The following is a 12,649-nucleotide window of genomic DNA, read 5'->3' as shown; positions in this document are numbered from 1 at the left end:
TGACTTTGATTTGTGTCAGAAAATTAGGGTAACCTTATAGGAACTGAAACCAATGACAGGTTGAAAAGGAACCATTTAAACAAACACGAGACTTGGGCATTTTCTAATTTCTCCCAGGTAATCTGCCCCAGTGGATCACCAAACGGAAGTGTCGTTAATCCATATTGTATTGCTTTGATTCCAAGTATTCTTATATTCTAAACTCCTTAATCACTAGTATAATTTTTTTCCATCCATTTGAAGTGTAATATCAAGTTGTGTTTATATCTATAGAAGTAGAAGCATTTAGCCCATCCCAGATGTCAGAGAAGATCCTTCTAAGGCTGCTAAAGCACCCCAATGTCATCCAGGAACTGAAGTATGATGAGAAGAACAAGAAAGCCCCAGAATACTACCTCTACCAGCGAAACAAACCTGTAGACTACTTCGTTCTCATTTTGCAGGTCAGAAGAATTATTCAATAGTTGTTTGATCTCACTGAGTACCCGTCCTTCCAGTTCTGAGGAGACTTTTCTGTAGGTGAACGGGTGTCAAGGTTCACACACAACTTCTGGGGTTGCCTGATACACGGGAGGATCTCATCCCCCTGTTTTCCTTTCTGTAAAAATAATTTCAGTACAAAGCAATGTCATTAGTTACTTCGGTTTCCAATACTGAGGGTACTTACGGATTGCTGAGGCAAGGAGGCATTCATTTAAAGGACTGTGAATTCAGTTGTTCATACTTTTTGAAGAGTTTGGAGAATTACTGGTACATATCCAAGTCTTGGTTGGGCCTTTGAAATTTAAGTGTCGTGAGTTCCTGGGGTCCTCTTTTTTTATCATCTTCATCGTCTTTTTTTCCACTCTTCGTTAGGACTTGGTCATCTACAACTTCCTAGAGGTAACTTACTATCTCTTCCCTTGAAGACATCATATTAATCCATTTATTGTTTTTATTTAATGTAATCATTACAGCTTCTCGTGCCAATGGAAACCTTGTTCCTTCTCACTGATAACATAATCCACTATATGAGGTGAGAAGGTCCATCCATTCTGGACCCTCCAGGGGCTTTGGTGCTGGAGTGGATAGGAGGCCCTTATTATATCACAGTTTCGTTTGCTGGAACACCGTCCTTGACATGGAAACTAAGATGAACAGTACAATGAATAAAGTGCTGGTTTTATTGACTGCTTATACCTCTTTACGGAAGAATTACTTTTATAGGAAATCTGCGTATACTCAGTACAGGAATCCTAGCCCCTTAAGTGTTTTCCTACTTTTTGGTGATTTCCCAGGTGTGAATGGGAGTATAATGAAAAGTATAGTGTTGTGAATACTCGGTAGGTCCTGCAATTTATATGAGTCCAGCAAGGTCTCAATTATCTGAAGGATAATTAGGGAGGTTTTTTTTATTTGAAAGCAACCCTTATCGGATGTCTGGATGAGAGAAACTCTGCAAAGTGTTGTGTTCATGACCCTCTTTGGGTCCTATTGTGATGTCTGGAGGCAGAAGTAAGAAACTGTAGAAAAATCTGTGTGTTAACAAGTCACATGCCACTTTCATACATTCTTTCGTAGAAACATCTCTTTGCAGGTTTTCTAGCTCAAGACCCTGATTCTTCTATTAACCTTAGTCTCATTCAACCCTGAACTGTGTTTTTCTTTTTCTCTGGAGATACACACACTTGAACCTCTGAGGGGGGCTGTAGGGAACTTACGTACTGCAGTGAGGGAGTAAAACGCTTATATTTCTCCTAAAAGCTAGCTGTGACTATTCCTTAAACCTAGAGAAACTTTGAGTTACACTAAAGTTTGGATTACACTTTGTTTAGGAGGACTTCGAGGATTGACATAGTGAATTTCAGGAGTAATATTTAGAAACTGTGCGTCTTTCAGTTGTCGATTTTTATGTAGTTAGCCTGTATGAAGCTGTGATTCAGGAATGCTGTTTTGGTGTATAACAAAGCTATTTCCTGGCCGAAAGATCTAAAAATAGATTTTATGGAAGAGGGACTTCATACTCCCTGTTCATTTACAAGTAAATCTTTAAGATATTTTTGATAAGGCATTTGTGTTTATGCTTACCTGTATTTGAATACCTGTGTCATGTTAAGTATTGATACAAATGTGACTTTTTTTTGAATTATGGAACTGATGATGTCATGAGGGTTTTTGTAAATAGTGTATGTGCTGGATTAAGAGGATTTATGGAGGGGTTTAAACTACGGAGTTCAGTGAAGATTAGGTTCTTGCAGGCCAGCCAATTACCTGAGGTACCGGAGTGTAAGAAAATGAAATACCATGATCCCTGTCAATCTAGCACAGCTGTCACCTTTTACAAACTATATTCCAGCCGGAAATGTCACTGGCCCAGCTTTGGAAATTGGTGCCAGGTTTTGGGGCATGTTCCACTGCACGTGCTAGAGCTTTAAAGCAGAAGCAAGCTGCGGTATCTGCCTTCCATTCCTGCCCCCAGAGCCAGTGAGCTGCCCTCTTCTGCAGACGCGAGAAAAAACTCTCCCATTAAGTAATTGATGTTTGGAATGTAATTATAAATAGAAACCCATCGCTCTGAGTTTAAACTCTAAATGAAATAAAGTCTAATTTATTCAAAACAAACCATTTAAGATTAATTAAAAGAATTCTTCTGTAAGTTACTGGGCACATACCTCCCACTCCGTAAGTATAAAAAGGCCACCACCTAGAGTTTTTTCTGAAAAAGGTAGGTTTTTAAACTAAAATGTATTGGAGAATCAATAAGGAGAGTGATAAAAACACAATAAACACGGAAAGAAAAGTTGATTGGCTCTGCATGTCTTAAATAACAGAACACATACATTCATGCCTTTTATTGAGTTGTTTTCAAATAAAAAGAACCTCCTTAATTATCCTTTCGATAATTGGGACCTTGCTGGACTCAATATAAATTGTAGTACCGAGTACTCATGAATGTGTGTTTCCGTGGAAATGGATAGGAATATAATTTTGGTGGAAGGTTAATTTCCACCATCATAAAAGAGTAAGCATACCAAGAAAAAAATGTTTTAACTTGACTAATACAATTAACTGGAATTTGGAGAAAATTAAATGTAAAGCCAGGGAAATACACTTTTTAAAAAGTTTTATGTGACTTTCATAAAGTTGATGATTTGCCATGTCATATAGAAGTTCTAAACCCAGAAAGGTAGAAATTACTAGAACCACCTGTATAGATCATAATGAAATAAAATTGGACCTAAAAATACATAATTGAAGTATCCTAAGCTGTTTTTAAATGGTGACCAGTTCTCTTATAAAGGCTTACGTAAGGCTCAGAACAGGGCGTTATAATGTATTCCCGTGTGTTTTGTGTGCATCTGTATATATATGAATCTCTCCGGAAGGTTACTCAAAGAGTCTGGTCACAGGTGGTTGCCTCTAAGGAGGGAGACTTGGAGGACTGGGAATAGGGTGGAAGGGAGACTTCTTATTTCTCCCTTTGAATTTGAATTTCTTACCACGTGCACGTATCACCTATTTAAAGAAATGTTGAAAATTAACATCAAACTGATAAACCCTAAGTAGCAACTGAATTGGAAAATATATAGAATATCCTAAAATACAGAGAACATCATTAAAGACATTATTAAATAATACCTTATATGCAATATGTCAAAGAAATTTTATTCTGAGTACTTAAATAAGGGAAAAAATCTGAAATTATCTAGAAAAAGAGCAAAGCAACAAATTGAAAAGAACAAATTAACTTTTTCATGACTATCTTTATTATTTAATAAGAAAGCCTTAAAGCCCATAAATAAAATCAAGATTTGGTTCTTTTATTTTTTTTATTTTTTATTTTTTTTAAAGATTTTATTTATTTATTCGACAGAGAGAGAAAGAGCCAGCGAGAGAGGGAACACAGCAGGGGAGTGGGAGAGGAAGAAGCAGGCTCATAGCGGAGGAGCCTGATGTGGGGCTCGATCCCATAACGCCGGGATCACGCCCTGAGCCGAAGGCAGATGCTTAACTGCTGTGCCACCCAGGTGCCCCAAGATTTGGTTCTTTTAAAAGACTAACAAAATCAGTATTCTGTTGACGTAATAAACGTGATAAAAGAGAAACAAAACAAGAAGTTCTCTCTTATCCTTTAAAACAGCTAGATTCAAAGAAATCACTTGGAAAAAAATTGAAACTTGGAGGTGCTCATTTTCTGTATAATACAAATGGGTCAGGATAGTATGAGCGTCAGTTCTCCTAACTAAAAAGGTAGCAGTTAAAGACCAGCAGTGTCCCCGGAAGAGTTACTCACTGTGACTAAATTAGGTTTATTTAGGAATGCAGGACTAGTTTAAGAACAGCAAAACCAAATACACCATGTTAATTAGGTAAAGAAAAAAAATCCTCATGCTCCTATCAATAGATATCAGAAAGGAAACTGACAAAATTAAGCCTCCATTTTTTTAATTTTAGAAAAAAAAAAAAAAAACCTTTGTAAAAATCCATTATGAATAGTGAACAAAAAAGAAACAGTGCTGCAAAACCAATCATGTCCTTAAACGGACAGCCTCCTTTTGGGAATACATACATTCAATCCCTCATACACATGAATCTAAAGAAATTATTTGCTAAAGCTATCTATGCAAATATATTTATAGCAAATTTGTTAATTAGAAAGTAGCAGTGGTTCATATGTCTCAACCACTTACATTTCCATATGGTGAGACCATCATATAGTGAAGAAGTGGAAAGCACATAGAAAAATGTCAAGTGTGTGCACAATAATTAGAATTATAAACCGTTTTTCGAATTCACAGAGTTGGTATTTTACAGTGAAGGATTTGTTGGTCCTTTGGGGAGTTAAAATGTCTAAGCAAAAATACATATATTTTTTTTTGCAATTTTATGTATATATAAATTGCTCTACATCACATAAACAAATTGATTTTTTTGAGAAAATATGAAGTATAAAGAATACTAGGAAAACAAATAGCTCTTTGCCAATTACAGAATCAGTAAAAGGAACACTTTTTTTTTCCTGGTGTTAATTTTTCTGCTTGATTTCATGCCTCGGATTTTCGTTGTTGTTCAGCTGTTCTACCTGCTCTTCAGGGCCTCTGACAGGGATTCAGAAGGGGTTTTCTCTGTACAGTGAATCTGTTCCCCTTTGGAGCTGGCTGGTAGCATCTTGGAGCTTACACATCCCTTGACATTACTTAAAACCATTTTACGTGTTATTGGAAGAGGACTTAAGCCTTCAGTACCAAACCTTTCTTGAGGATTTTTGAGTTTTAGGGTCCGTGTGTCCCAGTGAATAATAGATCTTTAATACCGACTCAAGTACAGATAGCACCCATTTTAAAGAAAAAAAAATTACTTGGCTACCCAGTGTTGACCCTATATTTAACAAATTATACTTAGATACGTGTAAATAAAAACTAGGCATAAGCTCCTCTTGCGCTCTTTGAGTTGGAATTTGTATAATCCAAAGCAGACTAGTAATTAACATTTTAAACGTGTCAGTGATGTTGTTTGGCTGCTGGGAAAGTGACACTGGTCCCTGTAAGGCCAGGGGCTCTGGTGCACACACTTGGGTCTCCGCGCGCCCAGCTATGACTGACCTTTCAGCCCTTGGTTCAGTTTGAGTTCCTCTGAATATTTGTGCAGGATGTTGTGCTGTTATTTGACCTCCACTGGGTGTGACTGGATTTTTAATTTTTGGTCCTCCTCTGTCCCTTTCTCTCCCGTTCAGTGCTCCTCACACTTGCACACGCGTGGAGGAATCACTTGCGGATGCCGTGGGGCTGGGGTGGAGTCTGAAATGCAGCTTATTCCTAACAAGCTCCCAGTTGATGGAGCAGCAGGGCTTAGCCCTGATGGTTCAGGTAGTAGGAGCAACTTCTTCACGATGCAGTCGTGAGCCCTCAGGCACTGGCGCTGACCTCCGGTGGTGGCATTTGGTTAGGAGATGGTCAACCAGATGGTCCAAAATATGTGTACATTAATTTTGACCATCAAAAGTTTGGGTTTTTTAATTTAAACATTCACGAAGGGAACTTGCTGTCCCACGCCTGCATCTCTGGACTCAGATTGGAAAACAGTTGCTAGGGAACATTTGAGCCACAGAACAGACCCTCTTTGGGTCATGCTTCCCCTCATACGGGGCAGTGCTGGTGAACTTAACCTGATGTTCGTGCCCCTGGGATTCAGTTACTTCCTTTCAGGTGTCAAGCCCATGGACTACTTTGTGATGGTGATATTAAAACCAAAACCAAGACAAAACAGGAACTCCAAGGGGAGCAGGAGATTGCGTCCGGGCTCAGCATCTGGGGCCCGAGGGAGTCTTTGGTCTCCCTGGGTCCGCTGCATCCGCTGACCACTTGATCTTGGCGCCAACGAGGCTAGCGCAGGCTCCCACCTTGTGGCCAGGTACAGCACCAGAGTGCCTTTGGTGCTTTCTGGATGCTTAGGAGCTTTGAAGAGAGTTCCCAAATAACCTTCCTCCAAGAAAGGTGAGGGCGCTCGTGACAGTAATGTTACTTGGGAAACCAGCTTTGCCTAAGACAGGGAGGCCTGCCTTCTCTTCTGTCAGCTTGAACACGGAGCCCTAGCTCTCCCTTGGGGAGCCCGTCATGTCCTGTGCTGATCTGTGTGTGTTGTGATACGTTAGAGTGTAGAGTAAAGCTGTGGGTGTTTCAGACGTCACACTGGTATGTAGCTCCTTAAGGGGAAATAGTCCTTGCCTAAGGACACCTGATTGGTCGCGAGGCCATGCAGGCCATTTGCTCATGGGGGCGGCTTCGATTTGTAGACTGGTAGGTTTCTTTGGAAATGGTCACTTTGAGGAGCCATTGGCACACGTACAGGAATAAAATGTTTCCCGGATGTTTCTAAAACCTGCCGGCCAGAAACGCTTTACTTGAGTAGCAAGAAGTACAGGGATGGGCCATTTTCAAAACGTAGGATGGTAGACTCCTCTGAAGTTAGAATCAAAAGAACCATGGGATCTTTTAATCCTTTGCAGTTTTATAAATGAAGGAAAATGGGCCTGGCGCGGTGGTTCCTTCGTGTTGATGCCTGACAAAGTTTTCACCAGTTTGAGACAAAGAGGAATAAAGACAGCTGCAGTGAGATCTTCATAAAATTACATATATTCAGTTTAAAGACCTGTCTGTTCTGAAATTATATATTTTCTGTATTTTGAGGGTGAAGATGTCTGGTCTGATGCGAAATGGTGCTTAGAATAGATGGCTGTGTTTTTTTAAAATATCTATATGAAGTGAAAATTCGGCAGTGCCGTGTCTGAGCCTGGAGGGATGTTTTACCAGTTCTGGGAATCTGCACATGAGGAACCGGGGACCCCGTGGACCCCCTCGTGGCCTGGTCAGTGTCTGCTCGGTGGGCCGTGGAAGATGACCGAGCGTGTCCCGAAGGACAGAGGAGAGATGAGCTGAGATGGCTAGGATCCAGAGCTTTGAGTCTTTGTGCGGCTGTCCTTGTTCAGTTCGCGGACTCACAGCCACCATGGCTACGGGGGAGTTTCCTGAGAGGCCGGGGTACGCAGAGGCTCAGAGCTGGGGCCGTTGTTCACAAACAGCCTCATAGCCATGATTCCCAAACACGCGTGCCAGAATCAGCTGCAGAGCTTTATGAACATCCTGCTGCCCAGGTCGCACCCCTAGGAGTTAAATCAGAGTGCCTGGGAGTGGGAGCCAGACATCAGGTGTTTTGTTGTTTAAATCCCCAGGTGTTCCCAGTACCCAGCAAGAGCTGGGAGTCTCTGCCTTTGAGTTGGCTTGGCAGGGGTTCTGTGGTGTGTGTACTGCCCCGGGAAAAGCTCCTTTGCCAGAGGCAGACCCTGTATTGTTATTTACAGTCTTTTGGGGGAGTGGCTGTTACCCCGCTGGTTCTGAGGACAATTACAAAGAATTGTGAATGGCCGCCATCCGCAGGGACGCAGGATACAAAAGGCCTCAAGGCCTCGTGGCTTGGAAAACAAATGATGCCGGTCCCCTGAACACCCAGAAAGATGGAAGTCGTGATGAGGCTCTGTTGGTTTGATGCTTCCTCTTGATTTTCTTTCTTTTTTTTTTTTTTAAGATTTTATTTATTCATTTGACAGAGATAAAGACAGCCAGCGAGAGAGGGAACACAAGCAGGGGGAGTGGGAGAGGAAGAAGCAGGCTCACAGCGGAGGAGCCTGATGTGGGGCTCGATCCCATAACGCTGGGATCACGCCCTGAGCCGAAGGCAGACATTTAACCGCTGTGCCACCCAGGCGCCCCTCCTCTTGATTTTCTGCATAGAAATTCGGGTTACAAGATGGTCCTGCAGCCGCTGTTGAGCTAATGACTACAGGCATTTTATGTGAACAGAGCCACAGACGTATATGTGAACCCCCGATACAAGGTCAAGGGTTAGTGAAGGAAGAAATGGATAAGTAACTGCCGAGATCTGTACCATCTCGTGCTTAGTTTTATTGTTCACAGTGTCTATTATATCCCTACCCGTCCTCTTCTTTCCCTCCTCTCTTAAGGGACCCTGCCTCTGCGGCCAGTCACTGCCTCACATCTGATCTTTCCTGCCAGCTTCCAACTTTTGCTCCCTTAGTGACCCCCTCTTCTCCCTCTATACTCCTTTCCCCTGCCTCCCTTCTCTCCCCTGTCCTGGATCTCCATCCTGATCTTCCTTTTAACCTTCACTCATTCTTCCGCTTCAGCCTTTCTTGGTGGACCCCTTCTCGATGGACTCTTCTGGAAGGGACGGTGTCTTGTCCCCCCCTTCCCACTGTTTATATCCGCGCTCATGGTGCCCATCTTCCGGTCACTTAGAGCAAACTTCTGCTAAGATAAGTGACTCCCCCTCTCTCCTTTACATTTCCTTCTTCCTTCTGCTCTCACCGAACTGTGTGGATCCCTTACCCATAGCTTCTCCCTAGCCACCTTCTTCCAGCCCTGTGGTTCCCAGCCTCGTGGGAGCCTGGACTCCTGGAGCTGAGCCCGTGTGCAGGCACCAGCCTTACTAGTCCATCACCCCAGGAGCTCCACGGCCTCCCTGGCTTTCCAGACTGTTCTTGCAGCCCCATCTGCCCCACCTTCCTGCACAAACCCAGTGAGCCTGGCCGTCTGCTGTCTCCCACCTCTGACCGGCCCTCCCTTCTCTTGGCTCAAATCCTACTCCTTAGATTTTCCTTCCTGTACGAAATATGTAGAACAGGAAGTTATTTTTTTCTCCAAATCCCTTGGATTCTTACCATCTTTTTCCTCATGGAGAGTTTTTGTTGACCGCCTTGTGCCATCTGTCTTGCACTGCTCCCGTCTGTCTCATGTGTTGAAACTCTCGAGTGGCAAGGACGGTCTCTGCACAGGACCCCACGGTCTGTCCAGGGCCCCGTGTGCTGTGCGGTCTGGGTTCCCGGCCCCCGATTGTCGGCAGGGTGATTTTACATTATGGATAGCGTTGTCAGCTCCTTTCTTACAGCAAGAGAGTTGGTTGGGGAGTGATCAAACTGGTATTTTGAGTGAAGGAAAACCTAAAAGAGACAGTAGATCGTTTTCTAAAGAAGCGATTTGAGGAAAGTCTCCCTAACTGGGAATTTAGTGTGTAACGATAGGGAGTGTTCAAAATAATTGTGGGCGTTAGCGGGCAGTGTAGCGAGCACGTTGGTCAAGCGCTTGTTCTGCCCTTACTTAACCCTTCTGAGCCCCCTCCTGATTTGTAAGACGGTGGGGGTAATTCTGTCTGCCTCATGGAGTTATGAGCATTTGAGTGAATTGATAAAGTACTGACTTGTTAGCACAGTTCCCCTTCAATAAGTGGTACCGTCATTTTTATTCTCGAATCATAAGGGATGTACCGTAAAGGAACCCGTCACTGGAGAGGCGGCCACCTCTGAACAAGAGCCATTTGGTGTCTGAGTAGGCTATTCCAGTCTCCTGGAAAATGCGTGTTAGGCGCCTTCCATGCGGGGATCACGGTGGGCCCTCAGGCTAGCAGGATGAATGAGGCATCCGCAGGCCGTCCCAGGGGAACGGATGCGTGAAGCTGTGGACAAGTTAGAGGAAGAGAAGGCGGGGGGAGACTTAAGGGAGAGGTTTTGTCCTGCTGTAAGGAGACTTGCTAAGCTGCTTCTGCAAGACTGTGAGGAGGAAGTTTGGGGGTGTTGCAGTGCCCGTGGGGGGTCTGGGCGACAAGGGGCCCAGCCTGCAGACACAGGATGCTGTGTTAGCAGGACCAGAGTGAGTTCTGTCCCTGGAGCCCATTTAGTCCATGGCCACTAATGGTGTTCACCCTTCATCCTGATGCTGTTCCAACTCGGGTTCCTGCAAGACCAGGTCTTCCCCAGTGTTTGTCCCCCTGATGGGGCGAGAGCACCATCTTTTTATTACTGGAGGGTTCCTGAAGAATCCATGCATGAACCTGGGATGCTAGGAAAAAAACACTAAGCAGGCTCACAGAAGTTAAACCTCACATGGTCATCTCTGCATCTCCAGCCACATCCAGTTTCCATGTTCAAGATGAATTAACCCTCTCTGCTAAGTGGGAAGGAGTATGTGAGGCTTTCTCCTGGGATGGTTGGGAAAGGAATTCAGACAGAAATCTGAGGGAGGACAGATCTTGCACAGAGCTTGCTGAGAGATTGGTGTAACTGGACTGAAAACGCTCCCCTTTTCTTCTCACAGGGGAAAGTGGAAGTAGAAGCTGGGAAGGAAGGTATGAAATTCGAAGCCAGTGCTTTCTCCTACTACGGTGTGATGGCTCTCACAGCCTCGCCAGGTGAGCGCCCCTCCTCGGCCCCTTGGGGCAGGGCTGGGTTTTAGGACAGAACGCCCTTCCACGGTCACCTTTCTGTACCTGCCAGCTAACCCTGTTTATGTACGTCTGGAACTTTTTATTGCATCCGGACCCCACTGCCACCACACCCTCGAAGTCACTGTCCCCAGACCGCTGCCTTGACTTGACTTCTAAGCGTAGACTAGTTTTGCCTGTTTTTGAACTTGGTGCAAAAGGACTGATGTGGGATGTGTTCTCTCGAGTCTGGCCCCTCCCACCCAGAGTCGTCCTTGTCACATCTGTCGCCGTTGCTGTGTGTTGCTTACACCTTATTTTTTCTCATTGCCGTGCAGTGGTGCATTGTGTGAATACACAACAGTGTACTGTGTTCGTTGCCGTTGGACATGGGGTAGTGTCCTGTCGGGGGCCAGCGCTGTGTGGCTGCGCCGACCCTCATGCACGTCTTCCGGCGCGTGTGTGCGCGTTTGTGCCAGGCGTCTGCGTGCGAGTGGCACCGGGGGCTCCCGGCCGGGGCACCCAGCGCGGTGCGCGCTGCTGCCTGGACTGACGCGGGTTCCAGTTGCTCTCCACCCACCGCTAGATGTTGTTGAGTCTTTCAAGTGTTCGCTGTTCTGGAGGTTTTTAAATTTGCGTTTTCCTGAGGATGAACGAGGCTGTTAATGGGTATTTATTGCCTCTAGCCAACTCTTGTCTAGACAGCTGGTCAGGTGAGTCTGCCAGCTAAGGAGGGGTGTGCCCTAGGGTGTCGACTAATTGTTCTGGGCACCAGACGCCAGCAGGTGGTACCTAGTAGGAACGTGGAGCGCGGGTAGCTCTGGCTCTTGCTTGCTTTGCAGTTCCCCCGGCTGGACCGGTGCCGACAGGTAAACAGAGGTGCTGGAGTGCCACCTTGTGGCCACAATGCCAAATGACATGCTGCGCTAGGAAACTTACAAACCCCAAACTTAAAAATAGACCATCCTAAAACAACCTGGGCGCTTCTGGAAACCAGTCTCCAAAGGGGAGGGGATACCCCCAGACGCATCTTTTTGTGAGCTTAGTCTTCATCTGCCGCCCCACACAGTGTCCCGGGCACCCAAAGATGTTACTACAGTTAGGAAGCCAAGGAAACGTTAAGGATTCTCTCCTCAGCCTCCCCTGCCCCAGACGCATCTTCTCACTACCCTCCTGTGGGGTTTTCAGCCACATTCGCCAGCCTCCTCATTGTGAGCTGCTGATGCATACCAGTGTGAACATGGGCCACTTAACTGCGAGTGTGGTAAACTTGAAGGTGATCTGTTCTCACTGCTCGTGAGGAGGCAGGGTGGTCCCGAACTAATCTGGGAGGCCCTGGGCCACAGCTGCAGTCTCACTGCACATGGGTGGCTGCCTTTGAGAAAGGTCCTTGGCTTTCTCCTTTCTAAAAGGACATAACAAGGTGACCTCGTGTGACTGTGAGAAGAATAGAATATGATAATGTTTATCCGTGCGAATGCTTTGTAAACTTGAGAGCACAGAGGAGATGTCGGTGGAAGAGCTGGGTTTTGAGCTCGTGACCACTGTATGGCAGCCAGATTAGCCCCAGGTTAGCAGAGTCAGATGGCTTTGAAAAGAAAGTTGCAAGAGTAGGGAGACAATCTTACCGATCACTGGTTCTTGAAACCTAAACATTAGCCCAATTTATAGTGAACTGTGGGTTCATGTAAAGGCAAATCCCATTCAAAAAGGAGTTGAGGAGCAGGTCTCCCATACAGGAAGCCTATGGGGCTGCAGCCTGGCCTCCTTGGGAAATGCCAGGAAGGAAGGGGATCTCATTAATAGCATCTTACTACAAAGCCCAGTATTTTACTTGACAAGTAGGATTAGGGATTTTGTATATTCGTTGAGAGATACAATTAGTGCCCTAATCTCAAGA

The 12,649-nt window shown here is 44.9% G+C and overlaps 1 protein-coding gene across 2 annotated transcripts in view; it reads left to right on the top strand.

The window, feature by feature from the left end:
- CNNM2 (cyclin and CBS domain divalent metal cation transport mediator 2) overlaps window positions 1–12,649 on the top strand; it is a 147,423-nt gene that overhangs the window by 122,476 nt on the left and 12,298 nt on the right. For both annotated transcript variants that reach the window (XM_026494021.4, XM_026494020.4), the window contains exons 4-5: window positions 274–443; window positions 10,644–10,737. In XM_026494021.4, the coding sequence (XP_026349806.1) occupies window positions 274–443; window positions 10,644–10,737 (264 nt within the window). The remainder of the gene's footprint in view (window positions 1–273; window positions 444–10,643; window positions 10,738–12,649) is intronic.

Source organism: Ursus arctos, unplaced genomic scaffold (genome assembly GCF_023065955.2).
Source record: "Ursus arctos isolate Adak ecotype North America unplaced genomic scaffold, UrsArc2.0 scaffold_7, whole genome shotgun sequence".
NCBI lineage: Eukaryota > Metazoa > Chordata > Mammalia > Carnivora > Ursidae > Ursus > Ursus arctos.
The sequence above is the reverse complement of the archived record's forward strand: the minus strand, read 5'-3'. Positions and strand labels throughout refer to the sequence as shown.